Below are 22,379 nucleotides of genomic sequence, written 5' to 3'. Positions count from 1 at the left end.
AAATTACATGAAAGATATAAAAAATACATTCACTTGATAATTTAAGTCAAAAATAAACTTCACCAGATGCACAGAACACACAACACCAAGCTTGAAACCTATGTAAATGCTGGATTCGGGTGACAGAGACATGGCAGTGTAGATGGACTATATAACTCATGTCACACTCCGGATGGGGGGAGCGGATCTTGACCATGGGGAAGCCACATGCACACAGGGGCAGGGGTGTATGGGAACTCGCTGTCCATCCTCTAAATTCTGCAGCAAACCTAAAACTGCTCCAAAAAATAAACTCTATTAAATAAATATATAAATGCAAGGGTTTTCTTTGCTTGTTTTCAGGCCCTCTGGTTTTATAACAAAATGCCTACTTGTATTTTGGTTTATTATATGATGCAAAAGTTTAGATCAGAGATGAAACCACTATAAAGCATTTGCCTGCACCTGTAATGAACAAGGGGTCATAAAACCCTAACAAGAGTAGACTTTTCTCCATGTACAGAAACATGAACAGAGTTAAGATAGCAACAATGCAGGTCAGAGAAAAGGTGACTTAACGTCAACCAATTCAAGAGAAATTTAGTAAAGAAAGAACTATTCCAACAAATTTTAAATATTTTTAAAGTTCACTAGTTAAAAAGTTAAAAATTATAATGAACACATAAAGGGACTGGATTATTCAAAGTAGAATGAAGTTTTAATCATGAAAACACCATTTCTTTGAATGACCGGGATTTATGTACTGTTCTCTGTCCAAAAAGGAGATTGTAAGTTAATGCTCAAGAGAAATGGAAAAAAATGCCTGATTAGTAAGAAAGACTTAAATAAGTCAATCTTTAAATAACCCCATAGGGAAAAAAGTCATTTATGTTCAAAAAATTAGACACAAGCCATTCCAATTGATAAAATAAGTGTTAATGCTGACCTAAGAAATGTTTAAAAAAAAAAAACAAAAAGGGAGTCTCCAGGTGGTGCAGTGGATAAGAATCCACCTGCCAATGCAGAGGACATGGGTTCAAGCCCTGGTCCGGGAAGATTCCACATGCTGCAGAGCAACTAAGCCCGTGTGCCACTACTACTGAAATCTGGGTGCTCTAGGGCCTGCAACAAAGAGTAGCCCCCACTCTCCACAACTAGACAAAGCCCTCGCACATCAATGACAACCCAGCACAGCCATAAAGAAATAAAATTATATTTAAAAACCACAGAAGATCAAGTATTAAAAGTCAGAAATTTAAAACTCACCATATCTTGTCAATTTCCTCATTTGTTTTTAAACTCTGAAATGGTATGCTAACATTTATTTGTATTACAGGTAATAAATAATAAAATCTTATCAGGTCACTGGAGAGTGGTAAAAACAAGCATGGTATCCACCTGCAGCATAAAGTGGCCACGTGTTCACATGACTCTTCAGGAAACACACTGTGCACAGCTGTGCATGAAGGGGGTGTGACTTTACTTACGGTACAGGTAAGCCACAGAACCACAGCACTTGAGTGTGGAAAGGAAGTGCCCTATACAGGACATCTGTGGTCATATTTATTACAGGGACAAGTCTTCTCTGATGGGACTGAGAAGGTCACAGGCAGCCAAAGAAGGGGACACCAGGAGTGTGGACAAGCGGTACCCATAAGGCAGCTGAACAAGCGGACAATAAGGGGGGCTGGGAGCCTGACCTATAGTAGAACTAAGGGTTTGGGTTTGGGCTCCCATGGTCATTGCTATCCACCACTTCTATTCTGCCTTACTGATGCATAGAGGGTGATGCTCTTGGCCCCCAGATAGTGGAGAGTGTGGTGAGAGGCAGAGAATCATACCTGAGGAGATGGCCCACTACAGCTCCACTGCCCTCCAATATGAACATGGGAGGGTGAACAGAATTCCTTTCCTGAACAGCCCCCCAAAACATGAGGCCCTGAGAACACAGTTTCACTTGCAAGGAGAGAAGCACTCTATAGCTAACATCCCCAAAACAGAATGTGGGTTTGTTATTGTTTAGTTGCTAAGTTGTGTCTGACTCTTTGTGACCCCATAGACTTGTAGCCCACCAGGCTCCTCTGCCCATGGAATTCTCCAGGCAAGAATACTGGAGTGGGTTGCCATTTCCTCCTCCAGGGCATCTTTCCAAAGCAGGATCAAACCCATGTCTCCTGCTTTGGGAAGAGGGTTCTTTATCCCTGAGCCACCACGGAATCCTGTGGCTTTTTAGTACCATCCTGATAAATACAAATGAGAAAATCATTACCTCCCTTTGTGGTGACATTTCAGAGTCCCTACACAAAGGAGTACTCTGTCAACCATGCAAACTTACAATCAGGCCTCCCACTCAAAGACAAACTTGCTTCTGCTAACGCCTTCAGATGCATAACTGAGCAGAGTTTACAATTCACACACACACGTTACCTGTAAACTGTGGTCGTTGGCGTGGCCACCTTCTCCTTCAGGATGCGGCATTTAAATTTATTGTACTACAAAGAAAAACACACCCAAATAGTATTGCATAAAACGTTTAAGTGGGAAAAGATGTTCCCTTTTCCCAACAAACACTGAATGGGTGTCTGCTATGTTCTAGGTGCTGAGACCCTGGGGACACATGGAGCTCAGCACCTGGTTCTGTGCCGTCCAGGATGGGTGCCCAGAGCCTGTGTGGGCCCTGAGCATTTGACACGTAACTGATCTGAACTGAGGGGCACCGCCAGGCCAAAACACACTGGATTCCAGAAGCACAATGTGAAAAAAAAGAACATAAAATCACTTTTTATGTTGGTTACATGTTGAAGTAATATTTTTTGATTTGTTGGGTTAAATAAAATGTTATAAAGATAAATTTCACCTTTCTTTTACTTTTAAAATGTGACTACCAGAAAATTTCAGATGACATACATGGCTCAGATTTGGGAATGGCATTATTAGACTGGACTGTTCTAGAAGATTTCAGCTTTAACTACACGAAATAAATAAAATTCTGAAGACACAGCTACATTATGAATCTGAACAAAAAATTAAAACAAAGTCTATGGTAAATGATATTATTACATTAAAAAACTTAGCACTTTTCTACTTTCATCATTATTACTGTTGTGCCAGATACTTTGTATTAAATAACTACTTAAAGGAGGTAATTGTTAGGATAAAAAAATAGATTTGTATGATTTAACTGTTGTGTACTTACACGTTAAAATCAAGTCATTTTTCTTCACAAAGTTTTGATGGAGTTTAGTTCTCAACCCAAAGAATGCGAGAAAATAATTGCAAATCACATATCTAATATGAGATTGATATCCAGAATATATCAAGAACTCCTACAGCTCAACACCAAAAAACAAACAACCCAATTCAAAAGTGGGCAGAGGATTGAACAGACATTTCTCCAAAGAAGATCTACAAATGGCAACAGGCATGTGGAAAGATGTTCTCACCAGCCATTAGAGAAATACAAATAAAGACCAGAATAGGGTACCTCCTCACACCCACTGGAACAGTTATTTTATTTTTTTGAAGGGAAAGGGAAGGGAAGGGAGAGAAAGAAAAAGTCAAATTGGCAAGAATACAGAGAAGCTGGAACGCTCACACTGGTAGGAATGTAAAACAGTACAACCACTGTGGCAAACAGCATAGCAATTGCTCAAAAAATTAAACATAAGATTTCCATATAATTCAGCAACTCCACTTCCAGGTATACACTGAAGAACTGAAAGTGGGGACCTGAACAGATACGAGTACACCCACGTAGTAACATTTTTCTTAGTAATCAAGAGATGTCCATTGGCAAAGAGTGAATAAATAAAAGGCAGTCCATCCACACAGTGAAATGAATATTATTCAGCCTCAAAGAGGAAGGCAATTCTGACACTTGCTGTGACATGGATGAACCTTGAGCAAACAACACTGAGACAGGCCACTCAGAAGGACAATTACTGTGTGATTCCACCTGATGAGGCCCTAGAGCAGTCTCAAGGAGACAGAAGGGGTGGGAAAAGGGGATTCGGCGTAACTGCTGGGAGGTGCAGAGCTCTGGAGATGGGCGCTGACAGTGGTTGCACAACAGCGTGCGAGTACTTAACACCACAGAACTGTCCACTTAGAACGGGATTCAAATGGTAATTTTTATATTTTGGATAGTTTACCACACACAGAAAAAAAGCAGCTGCAACTTTTACCAAATCCAAATCTACTTTTTAATTCAAGCCCACAAAACTAACAATATTGCACACACTCTCAAATTATGTTTTCTTTGATATTTATGATTTTAAAAATAAAACTTAGAAGATATTTAAGTAAATTAGTTTGAACAATAAAAAGAGAAAGTTGAAGTTTTACACAGGTTACTCCAGGCTAGAATCTATTTGAAAAATTAGCAGAAAACCCCAAAGAAAAGGGGAAAAGCCAGAGTTTTATATGGTATTATTAACATTGTTGATATTCAATAGCTGGAGTACTAACAAAACTCAAGATTAATCAGATTTATAAAACACACAAATTAACACTATTCTCCCGGCCCTTCATCTACTTCTATCTGCATTACAAATTTGAACCAAGCGTTAGGAACAATGTGGTGAGCAGGGACTGACCATTTGTTTAAAGCAGTAGTGTGCTATCACTGCTCAAGTCCCCCCGTAATCACCTTGAATAGGTCTAGGAGGACCTTCGTGCTGACTTCCAGTCTCTCAAATGGCTGCTGCTCTTTGATGATGGCCTGGCACATGCTCTCCAGCACCGGCAGCTCTGCGCTGGACACGGCCCTGCAGGGAAGAAGCGACAGTCGCCAGAAGCGACAGACCGCTGGGACAGAATCTGTGACCTGAGACCCTAATCATCAGCAGATCAATTTTCTCCCCAGAGGAACATGGTGTTCTATGGTCCAGGACTTCAGAGACTCAACATGTTCCCCCTAACTCCCACTTCCTTCCCTCCTCCACTGTCTGTGCTCAGGTTCCTCCAGTCTCGTGAGCCGTACCCCCCTACTGCCAGGCCCAGAGCTGCCCCACAGAGGCCTAGGATGCTCTGGGACAGCTCCTACCATCCTCCATCCCACCCTACTTCCAGGTCACTGAGCTCTTGGCTGAGTGCCCACCTGCTTGTCCCACAGCTCTGTCACCTCCCGCAGCAAACGGTGGTGCATCTGTTTCTGTCTGTCTCCCGACTGGATGGCTGAGCCCATGAGGACAGGCTGATCTCTACTGGGGAGCCAGCAGCTCAAGCCCGGCACATAGGCATCTACACATTCTGAGATGACTCTGATGGGGAGGGGTGCTCACAGGGGATGAGCTGACTGGGCTAGGAGCTACAGAGCACTGGGCGCTCAGGCAGCGTGGAGGTAACAGCTAGAGGTAGAATGAACCACAGGCAACCAGGCTACAGATGCCAGGGGTCTACACTAAGGCAGAAGGAGCGAGAAGCGGGGTCGGGGAGAACTACTGAAGGGACAAAATGGGCAGAACTGGATGGAGTGACAGGGTGGGGGATGAGGGCCAGGGGTAGGGAGGACCCTTGGGTTTCAGTTTGACAGCTGAGAAGGTTTCCATATACAGTCATGACAGGTAAGGAGGGCTGAGGTGGGGCCTGTGGCTTGGGAGTTCATGCACAGACATAGGGAATGTGAAACCTCCAGAGACTGGCCCTTCTGGCACCAGCCACAGGATGTGTGGCTGGGGGGACACGTCGCCCTTGACCATCACAACGAGGTCTACCTGCTCTCCGGGGATTAACCTGACCACTCTGGTCCGAATCAATAGTCTGCCCTAACGAGCCTCAGGTTAGATAAATAGTGCATCATGTCTTTCTTGAGGAAAGAAAGAAAACCACTTGAGAAGTTACCCTCAAATCTACACTCATAAAAAATAGTAATTTTCACAAACGGTTAGCCCATCTGTAATCATGTCCTGTATCAGATAGAATGCACTGACAAATAGGCTCTCAGGGTTACCTGTCTTCCAGGTACACGTCGTAGTGAAAGCTGCCGTCGCCGGGTGGGCTGCAGCATAGGAGGCCCCCATAGTGGAGCTCCAGGGCTTCCCCGAGTACGTGGGCACTGGAGTGCCAGTATACCTGTGGTGGGACAGAGGCCAGGCCATAGCTGCATCATGGGAAGCCACCAGGCAGATGCAGGAACGAGTGAGCATGTGGGTACAGCACTAGGTGACAGACCCCAGGACACAGGCAGTGTCGTCTCTGCAGACTGCTGAGACACACCTGTTTCTGAGCCCTCCTTGGAGCCCACTGTGTCCCCACCCCACCCCACCCCACCGCTGCCCCACCGGCCAGCTGTGTGCTTCTCCTGCAGCTTTACTCTGAGCAGCGCTGACCCCGGCTCCTAAACCATTTTCTTCTGAGCCTCAACCATGAGTAGAAGAGAGCTGGACCATGAAGCAGCCACCCAGAGCTGGTTCAGGCCCAATGTAGAGGGCCACCTGTGAGTGTGAGCACTGGCTCCCTTCCTCCTCCTCCTCTGGCCAACCTTTCTGAGTCAGAGATGCAGCCACAGTGGCTTTCCTGACATCGCTCACGTTAACAAGATTTTACGTCTACACAGCAGTCTTCACATGCTAAACAACACATGGCTGTGGAAGTTTGAAAGAGGACTCAGGAAGGCAGAGGAGTCTCTTGGAAGGAAAAGTTACTTAATCATTTGGGCTCTGCATACTATTAACATGGTACCTTTGTGACAATGTCACTGGGTCTCACCTAGATAATGTACACCAGGGCTAGGGCTGGAGCCTGGAAGGTAACTCTCATTTTCATGAGCAACCACAACTATTCTGGAAGCCCTACAGCATGACACCAAGTGCCAGGGGTGGACTGATCAGGCACTCTAGGAAGATTTCCCGTGATAATATGATAAATGCTTTATCTTTCATGGTGTCACTGAACACCGGGGGAGAGAACGTCAAGGAGGCTGACCCCTCTGTGGAACATTAAGTTTGGTGGTCCCCTGTCCCCACTACCCATATTCCTGACAGACTGAAGGCACTTAGCAGCCCACTGTTAAAGAACATGTCTGCAGGTCAACCAAAAGCCCACCTGTGTGGGAAACTGCTCAGGTCTCAGCAGGATTCTGACCTCAGGAAAAGGTTAAAACCACCTGCCAGGCCAGCCACCACAGCTGCTCGGACTGGCTCCTACTTGACCTTCTCCAGAGGCTGACACAACCTGAAAGCATCTAGCTGTTTGATTTGCTTACTATCCCTTCCACCTGTCATGAACTCTGCCGCCCACAGGATGGGCACATGCACCCAGCACCTTGGACGCTGGTCAGCTGACCAAGGAAATCAACACAGGTTTACAAGTTCCAGGGTGGCATCTGGTATGAAGCTAGGTGACAGTTGTTACTCCTTAAGTGAGAAAAACTAACACACATATGCAAGCTATATATTTCATTACTTATTTTGTTTATGCTCTTTATGAATCACTTTTAAATACAGTGTCATGAATGTTAGATTTATTAAACACCAAACTTAGAAGATCACAAAACCCACTGTTCTACCCTTTAGTGTGTGACTTTGTACAAGGTGTATCTGACAACATAAACACCCAAAGTGTGGTCGGCTGGTTTTCAGACACTTACGGCCCGGGCCTCCTCATCCTCGAAGGTGAGGAGCTCCACAGTGGCGTCCCCTTCCAGCGGGCGGTCCAGGTCCCACAGCTCCCCATTCACTTTAGCCACCACGGTGGTTTCCACTAGCTCCTGACTGGGGAAAGGACAGTCATGTGGGGTTAACCCATAACAGACTAAAGCTATTCCTTAAAACAAAACATGAAATTAATTTCCAGGGTTTGTTTCTTTCTTAAGTGGAAAGTACAAATGTAAACTAATAGGATAATTTTTTTAAAAATTTTGTGACATTTAAGTACAAAAGGAATATGATTTGTTCACTGTAAAAATTCAGAAAACAGAATGCACAGAAACAAAATCACATACATCTTACCACCCAGAGATAAGTACTCACAACATTTATACATCAATATAAAAACTTTGAAAGTATTATTCTGCTTATGCTATCTGATAACCTATTTTTTAAACTTTGGCTTCCCTGGTAGCTCAGCTGGTAAAGAATCCACTTGCAATGCGGGAGACTTGGGTTCAATCCGTGGGTTAGAAAGATCCCCTGGAGAAGGGAAAGGTTACCCACTCCAGTATTCTGGCCTGGAGAGTTCCATGGACTGTACAGAACTGTTTCATGGACTGTTCCATGGACTGTGACCCATGGGGTTGCAAGAGAGTTGGACATGACTGAGTGACTTGCATTCACTTTTTAAACATAACAGTAAACCATGACATTTTCTCCAACAGCAGACAGACTTGTAAAACATGCTACCTGACAGCTGTAGTAGAACTAAGATTTGCCTAATGCACCCACTATTTCTGGGCATTTCGGTTATAATTTGAGGGTTTTGCTTTTCTTGTTTTATTTTGGCAGTGACAAATAATGCTGCAGTGAATATTCCTGAATATTCATTGAATATTAAATATATCTTAGTTCCTGACTATTTTCTCAGGAAAATTCTATAAGTAAACCTGGGCTTTGAACTTTTAACAGCTTAACTGGACTACATTGCCAAATTTTCCTACCTGGAGAGGGCCCAAGAATACCTTTCTCTGTGATCTCAGGGAGTACAAAATTATGTCTTCTTGGCAATGTAATGTTTTCATTTGTATTTCTGTGAGTGCCCTGAGCCGGGGCACACCCCTGTGGTTAAGAGCACACACTCTGGGGTCAGGCCAACCTCAGGTTGAACCCTAAACAATTTACTCAGTTTTTCTAAGCCTTGCTTTCCTTATCAGTAAAACGGGAATTACAGGACCTTCTTCATATATTTATTCTGAGGATAAAATAAGGTGTGGGCTTCCCAGGAGGCTCAGTGGTAAAGACTGCCTGCAATGCAGGAGATGGCAGGAGATGGGGGTTCGATCCCTGGATCGGAAAGATACCCTGGAGAAAGAAATGGCAACCCACTCCAGTATTGTTGCCTGGAGAATTCCATGGACAGAGGGGCCCCAGCAGACTAGAGTTCACAGGGTCGCAAAGATTCAGACTCAACTGAGCAACTAAACAACAACAAAAACAAGGTGTACTCATAATCAGAACTTAATAGATGTTCAGTATTACTGTCAAAGGAGTAGAATCTCGTTTTCCTCTCTGCTGGCCAGGCCAGGCAGCTCAGGGCCCCTCCAGTCCATCATTTCCATACTCTACAGTCAACGTCTGGACGGCCCTGCAGCAGGAGGGGGCTGTGTGGCTAACGTGGAGGAGATGGGCAGAAACACTGCCACATCTCTGCCTTTAGACTATGCAGGGCACCAATCCACCCCCTCCCGGCCCTCTGTGGATGGAACACAAGTGAGCTACAACCTTTGGACCACACAGACAAGGCAACACTGTACCAGACCACCCAGTAGCCACACGGAAGGACTTCAGGTCCCCAAATGAGGGTATGGAGAAGCACTGCCTCCCAGCCTGGACCCTGCACCCCCCGACTGCTCTGAGAGATGCTGACCACATTTAAGCCATGGAGTTTTCTGTGGCCTCCACTGCAGCAGTTTAGCCTGTGTCTTAACTAACACAGAAACAAGGACCTGGAAGTAATAAGACAAATTATATGGCACTGGCTTAGCAGATGGGCAGCGGTTACAAGGAGAGATACTAAGATGCGCAGAGCTAACAACTCTTGTTACAGCGAAATAAAGTATCTTGTAAGACTTGCAGGCAAAAGATCTGCTCACAACGCCTGTAGCACATGAGCAAACAGGTAATGAAAAGGCAGAATGTTGGGATATGCCAGGGAACTCCTGTGACTTATAGCAAAAAACTACAGAGGATGAGATGGTTGGATGGCATCATCAACTCAATGGACATGAGTTCGAGTAAAACTCTGGAAGATAAATAAGGACAGGGAAGCCTGGCGTGCTGCAGTCCATGGGGACACAAAGAGTGGGATACAACTGACTGACTAAACAACAAGGACAACCAGACCAAGAGGGCTTCCCAGGTGGCGCTAATGGTAAAGAACCTGCCTGCCAATGCGGGAGACTTAAGAGATGTGAGTTTGATCCCTGGGTCAGAAAGATCCCCTGAAGGAGGGTATGGCAACTCACTCCAGTATTCATGCCTGGAGAATCCCATGGACAGAGGAGCCTCGTGGGCCACAGTCCATGGCGTCACAGAGAGTCAGACATGACTGAAGCAAATGAGCATGCACACACCAGACCATGGGATGCTCAGGTGAGACCTGTTCTGCTTGCAGCAGAGGTGGCAAGGCAGTGACAGCCCTTCTCAGAGTCCACGCAGGGACAGACAAGATGGGCCCGTCCAACTGCACAGGTAAGAGTAAGGGAGCCACTCTCCCCCGGCCTATGGTATGTCTAATCTTGGTCCATTAAATGGAGGAAGAGACAAATGAGTCAAGTACAAAGCCAAGGAATAAAAGGGTGAGAAGTCCCGGTCTAGGAGAACTCTTTAGGAAGATTACGCTCATGTGAGACTGATTAGAAGGTTCTGGTGAAAGGCCTACTTCAGTTAACTGCTTGAGGGAACTGTTTTGCAGAACAAACCATAAGCCCCACTCACAGACACCCGTGACTGACCCTCAGAGGAGCCCGGAGACCCCCACCCCCAGCTTCACCATGTACACCAGGGGAGCGGCACCAAACACGCAGCCTCCATACCCAGTGGCTGTCCGCACTTGAGACGTGGCAGGTGAGGGCAAAGGATGACGATGGACCTTCCAAACTGCAAAACCAGGCCCAACAGAGGACAATGGGCAACCAAGCTACTCCCAGAGAACAAAGGGTGGCCAGACAGGCCAACCCAAGCCAACAGGACCCGAGGGCTCCTGAACACTGCCTCGGTGCCAGCTGCACTGCTCCTGTGTGTCCCAAATGACCGTGACTGCATTGATTCCTCACTGTAACCCATTGTCTGTTAGTTTGCTTTGCCGCCGGCTGATGGGTGGAGGGGGGAAGGCGGTTGTGTCTAAACTCAGTCCCGGGCTTTCTGCTGCCGCTGGGGGTGCCTGGAGTTGACTCACAGGGGAGAGAGGAGGGACGGTGGGGCATGAGACAGGGGGCTACTCACAGGGGTGTGGACATCAAGGGACACGGCTGGGAGACACTGTCCCTGATGCCAAGAGCCTTCTCTCCCGTGACAAGAGTACCTGGACTGGAAATGCGTTAGGTCAGTAGGAGCTGTGTCTCCATTCTCCCACGGCTCAGCAGGGCCTGTGACTTCATATTAGCTCACAGCCCCTAGGGGATTAAAGTGTGCCACTCTGGGGTCTTGGACTCAAAGCACCCTCATTCTTCAGCTGCTCCTCCCCTAGCCTGTGAGCTGGTCCGTGGGTGACACCCAGCCTGTACCCCAGACGCAGACAAACCCCACCTAAGGGACGGCTGAGTGACAAGATGGTGAAGGGCAGACCAGGGTCCATAGATAACGGCCTGGACCAGAGATACCCGCCAGGAGGCCTCCGCCACACTGTAAGGGGAGAATGTGGCATCTGTCTTATCTAAGCTGCGGTCTCTGAGGGGCTTCTTCCGGCAGCAGTTTAGTCAGGAGCCCCAAGGGCACTGGCAGCACAGGTGACTGACTGATTCCCGAGGGGCCCGGAGCACTGCTCTTCTATCAAGCTCCCAGGTGACGCCAGTGCTGCTGGTGTGGGGACCACAAGCCAAGAGCTACTCATCACTGAGCTATCAAGTGTCCTTTGCCCATTTTTTTCTGTGGGGGTGTTTTCTGAGGATAATTGGCTATGTACAGGATGACTGGGTCAGGACTGGGGTTCAAACATTTAAAAAAGACACAGCACCTCTGTGTTCCCCCCTCTAGCAGGGCCACTCCCCCAAACTCTATCAATATTAACTGTTAGTAATAAACCTTTGATAGACCAATAGATATAATACACAATTAATTTGCATTCCTAAGACTATTATTTTCTTCTGAAGTTTTCATCTTTTTCCTATTAATGTGAAAAACTATGTAAGGAGCAATCATTTGTTTTATATGGCGCATTTTTCTCACATCTGTCATTTCCCTTTCTGTGGTGTCATTCTTATGCACAGCTATTTCTCCAAAGTGATTTCAAATCTTCCCATCCTTGCCTGAATGATCTGGACCTTAAGCACTGCACTTCGGAAGGCCTACTACGCTCCTTCAGAGCAGGAAGAATCATCTATGCAATCCACTCTCAGGAAACCAAGGCAACAGGCAGAATAACTTAATAAAACTATTATTTTTAACTTTATTTTTGTATCCAGCCACCTCACTGCACCCTTACCAAGAGTTTTTCAGTTACTTCTCTAAGTCACATTTTTAGAGTTTCCTCCTTGTTTAATTGTCCTAACTGCCTGAGTTGAATTCTCAGTCATTTCACTTTTTTCTTATTCGATAATAAAAGCCTTCAAGCAAGACAAATCTGTTTCTGATCACCACTTCAGATTTATTCCACAGATGCTGAAATGTATTCTCCTATAATAAGTATTTTCTGAGACTTCCTTGGTGGTCCAGTGGTTAAGACTCTGAGCTCCCAGTGCAGAGGGTTTGATCCCTGGTTGGGAAGCTAGATCCCACATGCTGCAACTGAGAGTTTGTTTGCCACCAAGACACGTCACAGTCAAATCAATAAATAGTTTTTTAAAAAGAAGTATTTTCTAAGCATATTCCTTTCTATTCCTAAGAATACTTGTTTTTATTTCCCTTCACCTGATTATCTTTAAGTTTTTAATTTCCTAGTTTTGTTTTGTCTTGTTGCCATTTAATGTTTACTGAGTTCACAATGGATTTCATTTTGTTCACAGAATGCTAACTGTATGTTTCTGCATCTTATTCTGAGGAGCTGAAAGCACAACCACATGTCCCAAGAAAGAAGGCACCGTGTGGGCCACAGAACAGAGACCAGGGAGTAGCCGTGAAGCCCACCTTAAATGTTACCATTCAGACCATGTCATCTTAACTTTGGCCTATTTGATCAAGAACTGAGACAGGTATATTAAAGCCTGCTACTCTTGAGTTCTTATAATTTTGCATTTCTGGTGTGATGCTACATTATATAATCCATAAAGGGGTGTAAAAAGTTGGGGATTACACTGTTCTTCTATTTTAAAAATAAGCCCCGGTCTGCCACTCAGTGACTGTATCCCTGAGTTCTGCCACCTGAAGGTAATATCATGACCTCTGCTTTCTTCTTATCAGGTATGTCTGATGTGGCTAGGCCCATCCTTTAGCTCTGGACAATTTTACTTTGTAGACAACTCCTGCAACCCCTCTGTCATCAAACTCTAGGGTGGTTTTAACCTGGTGCCTGTGGAAATGAATGTCACTGACAGTGCAACGAAGAACACGGCCTAGGATGAAATGACCTTGTTTCCCGAGCTTGGACCGTCTCTTCAGTGCAGGGCAGCTCAGACTTCAATTCACTAACATGCATATGACTCTCCACGAAGAAACAGAAGTTTACTTTTGCCTCAAAGCCCATTTTCCCCATGCATCTATCCATCTCTCCTGGAAAGCACAGGAACAGATGGGAGGGCCCTCGAGGGTATATGATGTAATAGGATAAAAAAACACAATCTTAACCACAGCTTTCAAAGGAATTTGAGGATCTGAATTGTTGAAAAGTTTGCTTTTTAAATAATAAGTTTATTTACATGGCAGTTCTAAGCTACAGCTTCCACAGAATTTTATTTAATGCCAGGAATTAACATTAGTCAGAACAATGTAACTTCACTGAAGTGTCTAAAGTCTAGGAAGATCAAAGCACCTATTCTAGGGCTGATCATAGGTCTAACACATACATCTTCAATTTATAATTAGTAAGCCTTATTTGTACATTTCTAGAGAGGTTTTAATTTTCAGAGTATCTTCCATATACATTATTTCATTTAATATTTACAACCTTATAAGGTAAATGATGAAAGTATTGTCATTTCCACTTAAGGTATAAGAAAACAGGCTTGGACAGCTGGAGGGATCTGCCCACACTGGTCCAAAGACTCACCCATGGTTATCTACTGGCAGAAGAATGGCTTGGAGTCAAGTCTGACAAAAGACCTGTAAAATCTCACGGAAGTATCTTGATGATAAACCAAGTCAATATCATGTCGCCTGTCAAGGATTATAGGCACTTTTCTCTACTACCTATTTTTATTAGAACTCTAAAAGTTGGACACTTTAAAGAGGTAGAGACTGTATTCTGATATTAAATTACTTATTAAATGGCCTCTTTAGAAGCCAAGAGGGAATAAATAAACTGATTACATTTAATTTATTCAATTAAGAAAAAAATACTTCAGCAGCCCCAAGAACACACTCCCACCAAACTCTGGCACAGCACTTAACACTATCTGCTCCACACTACAGTTTACCTAATCTCTGCAGCCACCTGGTAAGGCGTTGTTTTCCAAGCTTCCCCTTTCACTGTTCTCCCATCAGCCACTCTTACTGTGATCACATTGCTTGAATCTCCCTTCTTTTCATAAATGGCAAGTAAGAGCTGATGATCTTTCTTCAGTATTTCAAAAAACTTCAATCTTTCCTTCATAAAATTTGGTGGATTCTTCACCTGAAAGCCATCAGAATACAGAATATTGTAAGGTTAACACACACAGCCCACTTTTTTTCTAACTGCTCAGCTTTAAATAAGCCCCACCCTCCTCAGTAGGCCCACGGCATCCCCCTGCACCAGCCCCTGCTGCTGCTGCTGCTGCTAAGTCGCTTCAGTCGTGTCCGACTCTGTGCGACCCCAGAGACGGCAGTGCAGCAGGCTTCCCCGTCCCTGGGATTCTCCAGGCAAGAACACTGGAGTTGGTTGCCATTTCCTTCTCCAATGCATGAAAGTGAAAAGTGAAAGCGAAGTCACTCAGTCGCCTCCGATTCCCAGCGACCCCATGGACCGCAGCCCACCAGGCTCCTCCGTCCATGGGACTCTCCAGGCAAGAGTACTGGAGTGGGGTGCCATTGCCTTCTCCTAGGCTCTGCTTTAACTCCCACCCTCTAGAGACTCCCCTCTACAGGGCTGACCCCCTCCCAACTAAGTTCCTGTGTGCTCCTGTCTGACTGTGACTCCATGGCCTGCAGTCCACCAGGCTCCTCTACCCCTGGGATTCTCTGGGCAAGAATACTGGATTTCCTTTTCCAGGGGATCTTCCCAATCCAAGGATTGAAGCTGAGGCTCCTGCATTGGCAGGCAGGTTCTTTACCACTGAGCCACCAGGGAAGCCCAGGTCTCACCAAGCCATGCAAAGCCCTCCTCTTCCAACTGCTATACCCACTGGCATCGCCCTTCTCTGCACACTTAGCAAGTGTGTGCACAGAGCCACACAACTCAGCCCTTAACTGATACACTATCTGACTTTGTTCTCTAGTTGTTTCTCCTATTTGTCTTAACTCCTCAACCCCAGGGATCTCTGTGAGGCCAAGTACTCCTCCTCTGCTGCTACCAAATGTTGATGTGCTTTATCAGTTCTCTCCAGTTGCTGTAATGACTTATATTAAAAAAGCAACAAAGCCAGTTTCCTTAACACAAAAGAAAAGCTCTGCTGTCTCAACTTAGACTAAGCAGTGCTTTATGGCTGTGTGGCTGTCTCATCTCTAAGATAAGATAGCTTTTTTTTTTTTTTAATCTTTATTTTTGGCTGTGCTGTGTCTTTTTTGCTGCACAGGCTTTTCTCTAGTTCTGGTGAGTGGGGGCTACTCTCTAATAGAGGTGCATGGGATTCTCATTACAGTGGCTTCTCTTGTTGTGGAGCATGGGCTGTAGGTGTGCAGGCTCAATAGTTGTGGCTCCCAGGCTCTAGAGCTACAGTTCATGGAGTCACAAAGAGCTGGACACGACTGAGCACAAACACACACACACACACCCCTGGGCAATTAACTATTAAGCATATTTAAATTACAGGTTATTTCCATATATAATATTATTTTAATATTTATATTATTTATTATTTATATGTATTATTATTATATACACAATAAAATTACCTATTATTTCCACAGCAATGACTTACCTCATTGTCAGGGTCGATCTCCTTTTTAACGTCCTCTTCTGGGCTTTGACTAGGAGGAGGCTGACAAACGGAAATAATAAACAACTCATACCAATGACCACAAAGAGCAACAAGTTTGAAGCCTAAGGAACAGGGACAGGGGAAGGCAGCACGCATCCCACATGAGAGGCTCTCCTGACCACCACCTTCAACCCTCAACAGTTAAGTGGTTTTCTGGGGTTCGGTCCTTCCTGTCTGTGCACTTTCATACATTCTTGCTAAGTGTACTTAATGTATTTTGCTCTTTAATGATTCTCCCCACCCCAAATCTTAAACAATGTCCCTGGAAGTCGGTTGCAGAGCTGTCACCAGCGACTTTAAATGCACTATTTCAGGAAGGTGTTACCTAGGAACACCACAGTCCCCTGGCAAAAAAGTGAGGAGCATCCACAGTCTGAGCCACAGCAAGAACTTAAAATACCCTACACCACTGGAAGGTAAGTGAATCAAAACAATAAAATGCATGCGTGCTTAGTCGCTCAGTCATGTCTGACTCTTTGCGACCCCAAGGACTGCAGCACGGCAAGCTTCCCTGTCCTTCACCATCTCCAGGAGCTCACTCAATCTTATGTCCATTGAGTCGATGATGTCATCCAATCATCTCACCCTCTGTCGCCCCCTTCTCCTCGTGCCCTCAATCATCAGAACACTATTAAGTGACAAGGTTAAACACGCAAATCTCAAAACAGACCTCCCCCCATCCCCGCCCCGGAAACAAGGCAAGGACCAAACACCCCAAGCCACCTGTCGTCAACAGGTCAGACAAGCCATTCATCAGAACGAAGGGAAGGGTTTCTATAGGGAGCTGCTGGTCTTCCGCTCAAGCAAAGAACACTGAGTTTTAAACACCGCAGCATTTTTTTTTTTTTTCAAAGAAAGGAGAACCCTATTTCTGCCACCGAAGAAAATGAGTAGCGGACAATTTAGAAAAGCTGAGGCTTCACTGCCTTAGGTCAGCCTGGAAGTCGCTGCAAACGCAGCGGCCCTGGGGTGTCTGGCCTGCGGTGGGCTCTGGGCCCGAGCGGGGTCGTGGGGGGAACGGGGAGGAGGTCGGTCTCAGCACCTTCCTGCCGCCCCTCGGTCCTCAGCGCATCCGCACCTGCCGCCCCCCCAACCCCCGGCCAGCGGCGCACCGCCCCGCCCGACAGACAGCCGCCTCCTCCGTACCTGCGCGCCTGCGGCCGCGCGCCCCGCCTCTGCCCGCGCCGCGCTCTCCAGCCGAGCTTGGTGGCTCAGCTCCTCCGCAAGGCACAGCCGCAGACGGTACAGGCAGTGGCGCAGCTCGCGGTTCTCTGCCCGCAGCTGCGCTACCTCGCGCGTGAGGCACGGCCCCTCGGCCTGGCAGCGGTCCGGCGCGTTCAGCTGCTCGTCCCTCAGACGGTGGACCTCCGCCCACAGCCAGCGGATGTCCTCCTCCTGCCGCGCCAGGCGCGACGCCACCGCCTCAGCCGCAAGGGCCTCGGCCGCCATGGCGGCAACCTTGCCTCCCACACGCACCGACGCCACGCGTGGACAGCCGGCAGAGAAGGGGCGCACTGCGGGGGCGGGGCACGGCTGGCGGTATATAAATAGGGGGCGGGGCGCCAGGGCAGGGTGGGGCTGGTTGTACACTGCAGAGGCGGGGCGATAGAAGCTGACGGGGAGGCAGATACTGGGCGGGGCTATAGGAACTGTAGGGGCGGGGCGATGTGGAAGGGTGGGGCCGGCCGTGCCGTGCAGGGGCGGGGCGATAGTAGCTGAGGGGAGCGGAGATATGAGGCGGGGCTCTAGGAATTGTAAGGGCGGGGCCATGTGGAAAGGTGGGGCCGGCTGTGCACAGCCGGGGTGGGAGGGTAGGCGCTGGAGAGGCGGTGCCATAGGACCTATAGGGGGCGGGGCGAAGAGAAGAGGCGGAGAGAAAGGTACTGTAAGGAAGGCGGGGCAATGGGAGGGGTGGGGCCGGTTGTACACTGCAGGGCGGGGCTATGGAACGAGGGGCGGGGCGGTGGAGAGGGGCCGGGGGCCAGGAGCCAGGGAGGGGCGGGGCAGGTGGACCCAGGTTGGGCACTCTTTGGGGCTGGAGAGCACTAGGTACAGGCAGACTGGCCTGTACAGCGGTGTTGACCCTGAACAGGTACAAAGTACCTGCAGAGCTACCAGTATGTTCAGTTCAGTTCAGTCACTTGGTCGTGTCCGACTCTGCAACCCCATGGACTGCAGCACACTAGTATGTTGCCAAAATGCAAATTGTCCAAAACCTTGGGAACATCTCCCTTCCCAGAATGGTTCTTGGCTTTCCCCTCTCAAATGCTGGCAGTCACCATTCTTTTAACTTGCCCCCACTAAAAAGTGGCCATTGAGAACTGACCTTCTTTGGCTTCATGCCAAGGCTGGCCAAGTGCAGAGGCCAAGGCACCAGGGCACTCAGATCACTACAAAGATTTACATCTGATGGCACAAAATTGCTAGCGCCTTGAGGATAGGGCTAATGCCACATAGGTCTTTGTGTCCCTCATAACCATGAGTACACACCCTCCCATAGAAGCAACACAAATTGATATTTATTAACATTCTTAAGGCTTGGGACGTGGCAAACCTTGTTCTAAGGTCTTTACACAAGTATAAACTCCTTTAATAGATACTCATATTGAGAGAGACAGCCGTTTATAGGTGGAGAAACTGAAGCAAAGAGAGGTTACATGATTAAGAGTGGAGGGAGGAATGAGCAGGTGGAGCACAGAGGATGTTAGGGCGATGAAGCTCCATCTGATCCTGTAATGACGGACACATGTTACTATGCATTTTCCAAACCCACAGGATCTGAAACACCAAGAGTGAACTATGCACGCTCTGGGTGATAATTACATGTCAATGTAGAGTCATCCTTGTAACCAAAGTACCCCTCTGGTGGGGGATGTTGATAATGGGCGAGGGGGAGGCTGTGGGGGGGGGCAGCAGGTACATGGGGATGCTCTCTACTTTCTGTTCAACTTTGCTGTGAACCTAGAACTGCTCTAAAAAATAAGATCTGTTAAGACAGGGGTCCCCATGCCCTGTTAGGAACCAGGCTGCACAGTAGGTAAGCGTTAGGGTTAAGGTCAGGGTATGTTTGAAACGGGGCTTCCCTGATGACTCAGCAGTAAAGAATCCGCCCACAATTCGGGAGCCACAGGAAAAATAGGATCAATCCCTGGATCAGGGAAGACCCCCTTGTGGAGGGCATGGCAACACACTCTAGTATTCTTGCCTGTAGAATCTCATGGACAGAGGAGCCTGGCAGGCTACAGTCCATGGGGTCACAAAGAGTCGGATATGACTGAAGCGACTTAGCAGGCAACACGCATGTTTGAGACAGCTTCAAATCTTCATACATTCTGGATTAAAGTCAAGGCAGAATATCCTGAGATTACCACAAAAGTACTGAAAAGCCCACTTCCATTTCCAATATCCCATCTTTGTGAAGCACAGTTTTCTGCAGTGACAGCAACCAACATGAGATTCCAGAGTAGACTGGACATAAGCAACACACTCGGGGTGTCACTGTCTCCCATCACCCCTAGATGGGACCCTCCAGTTGCAGGAAAGAAGCTCAGGGCTCTCATTGATTCCACACTATGGTGAGTGGTACAATTATTTCATTCTATATCACAATGTAATAATAATAGAAACAAAGTGCACAATAAATGTGATGCACCTGAATCATCCAAAAACCAGCCCCACTCTCTGTTCAGTGGAAAAATTGTCTTCCATGAAACCGGTGAAAGTTGTTTAGTCATATCCAACTCTTTGCATGGGCTGTAGCCCCCCAGGCTCCTCTGTTCATGGGATTCTCCAGGCAAGAATACTGGAATGAGTTGCCTTTCCTTTCTCCAGGGAATCTTCCCGACCCAGGGATTGAACCGGGGTCACCTGCATTGCATGCAGATTCTTTACCATCTGAGCCACCAGGGTAGCCCTATGAAACCTGTTCCTGGTGTCAAAAAGATTGGGGACCGCTGTGTGAAGGAAAAGAAATCACCTGAGAGACTACCAAATACCACAAGATGGCACTGGTTCCCTTAGAAGTTTCAGCGTGGGGCACATGACCTTCACTGCTGGTAGAAAGTAGTCAGATTCTATGTCATCTGGTCCGGTTCTAACGACACTCAAAATGCTTTACAGTCGTCACAATTCAGCCCCAGCTTTGTACTTTCAATAAATGTTTTAAAATATGGAGTTTACTGTTACTCAGGCAGGGTGAGGCCAACAGATCAGGAGACCCCTGCCATTGAAAAGATGGTCTGTCACCTACAGTTCCCAAGAGGAGAGGGTGCTCTGTTCCAGGCAGGGCCACGTGGGGAATCATGGGGTCCCTCAGGAGACTGGAGGAGCAGGAAGCAGATGTGGATAAGAGCCTTTATGTGGTTTCTGCAGGGAGGAATGGGTGAGGTGGGGTAAGCAGGGTTACGATGGGCTAGTTTGAATACATTCAGCAGCCTGCGGGCCGATGGTCTGTCCCTAGTTTTCTGGCCCTGCAGTGATTGGGGCAGGTGGAGTGTGGCCCCAGGTGTCAGGATCCCAGGTGTGTGGGGGTATAGCTTCTAGATTGGTAACTTGCCTATAAAAGGCATGCTTGCAGGCAAGTCCTCTTCTGTCTCTAGGACCTGGCCAGCCCTCAGGGGGAAGGAGGCCATCTCTTCAGAGTCAGCAAGGCCCCAAGACAGCAAAACATCAGGAAAACATGATTAACATAAACGAATATGATGACACAGAATTATGTTCTCAAGGTCACACATGAGGTCAGAAGCAAAGCCAGGAAATCTTTTCTGTGACACTACCACCAGACAACCGCAAGGGTGTTTGGATTTATGAAAAGTAACTCTTCCACACAGATATTGTAGAAAAATATCTATTTGCTTCTGTAAACAGAACTGGCAGGGATATTAGAGAATAGCAGACCTTTTTATCAATTTCCTAACCGGAAAAAGAAGTTTTAGAAAATCAGGCTTCTTTAAATCTTTTCTTTTCAACTGGAAATTATCTGCTTTGTTAAAAAAAAATGTTTGAGTATAGTTGATTTACAATGTTGTATTAGTTTCAGGTGTGCAGCAAAGCGATTCAGTTATGCATATACATGCATCCACTTTTTCAGACTCTTTTCCTGTACAGGTTATTACAGAGTATTGTCATTACAGAGTATTGAGTAGAGTTCCCTGTGCTATAAGTAGGTTCTTCTTGGGTGAATGATCTTAGAGTGACTTTTAGAGAAAAGATGGGTGATGTGAACAGGAGAAGGGCCCTGAGGCCATACTTCCGTATCACGGGCAAAGGAAGCGGGACAGGCCAGAGAAGAACAGGTCCCCTTCAGACACAACCAGGGAGCATCCTGAGGTCACTAGGGCCTGGGGGCCCCAGCAGGTGGAGTAATCATATTATACGATCCTCAATGAGGCATGGCTTGTGGCCGTGCACTCTCCCAACCCGGCAATAATCCCTTCTAATCTGATCCATTAACTGAACACCAGGGCTGGATCAGAGGGGAGGGATAATCTATGAGACCGGATCATTTAACCAAGTCATCACACAGAAGTGTCCCAATTTCTTTTTTTTTTTTTTTTTTTGAACTTTTTATTTTGTATTGGATTATACTAGATTAACAATGTGATAGTTTCAGGTAAATGGAGAAGGGAATCAGCTATACATACAATATATTCAGTTCAGTTCAGTTCAGTCGCTCAGTTGTGTCTGACTCTTTGCGACTCCATGAACTGCAGCATGCCAGACCTCCCTGTCCATCACCAACTCCCGGAGTCCACACAAACCCATGTCCATTGAGTCGGTGATGCCATCTAATCATCTCATCCTCTGTTGTCCCCTTCTCCTCCTGCCCTCAATCCCTCCCAGCATCAGGGTCCTTTCCAATGAGTCAGCTCTTCACATCAGGTGGCCAAAGTATTAGAGTTTCAGCTTCAACATCAGTCCTTCCAATGAACACCCAGGACTGATCTTCAGAATGGACTGGTTGGATCTCCTTGCAGTCCAAGGGACTCTCAAGAGTCTTCTCCAACACCACAGTTCAAAAGCATCAATTCTTTGGTGCTCAGCTTTCTTTACAGTCCAACTCTCACATCCATACATGACCACTGGAAAAACCATAGCCTTGACTAGACAGACCTTTGTTGGCAAAGTAATGTCTCTGCTTTTTAATATGCTGTCTAGGTTGGTCATAACTTTTCTTCCAAGGAGTAAGCGTCTTTTAGTTTCATGGCTGCAATCAACATCTGCAGTGACTTTGGAGCCCAGAAAAATAAAGTCAACCACTGTTTCCACTGTTTCCCCATCTATTTGCCATGAAGTGATGGAACCAGATGCCATGATCTTA

General features: G+C 46.6%; 1 protein-coding gene across 6 annotated transcripts in view; it reads right to left on the bottom strand.

Annotated features, from left to right (window-relative positions):
* The window catches only part of TARS3 (threonyl-tRNA synthetase 3), a 44,285-nt gene extending 26,700 nt beyond the window's left edge, over positions 1-17,585 (bottom strand). For all 6 annotated transcript variants that reach the window (XM_070358478.1, XM_070358475.1, XM_070358481.1 and 3 more), the window contains exons 1-7: positions 17,207-17,585; positions 16,001-16,060; positions 14,360-14,556; positions 7,568-7,691; positions 5,930-6,051; positions 4,628-4,745; positions 2,407-2,471 (exon numbers count right to left, since the gene is read on the bottom strand). In XM_070358478.1, the coding sequence (XP_070214579.1) occupies positions 2,407-2,471; positions 4,628-4,745; positions 5,930-6,051; positions 7,568-7,691; positions 14,360-14,556; positions 16,001-16,060; positions 17,207-17,509 (989 nt within the window). In that variant the 5' untranslated portion in view covers positions 17,510-17,585. The remainder of the gene's footprint in view (positions 1-2,406; positions 2,472-4,627; positions 4,746-5,929; positions 6,052-7,567; positions 7,692-14,359; positions 14,557-16,000; positions 16,061-17,206) is intronic.
* Between the last annotated feature and the right edge of the window lie 4,794 nt (positions 17,586-22,379).

The sequence above is a fragment of the Bos mutus genome, chromosome 21 (assembly GCF_027580195.1).
Source record: "Bos mutus isolate GX-2022 chromosome 21, NWIPB_WYAK_1.1, whole genome shotgun sequence".
NCBI lineage: Eukaryota > Metazoa > Chordata > Mammalia > Artiodactyla > Bovidae > Bos > Bos mutus.
Note: the sequence above shows the minus strand (reverse complement) of the source record. Positions and strands in the feature narration are given on the sequence as shown.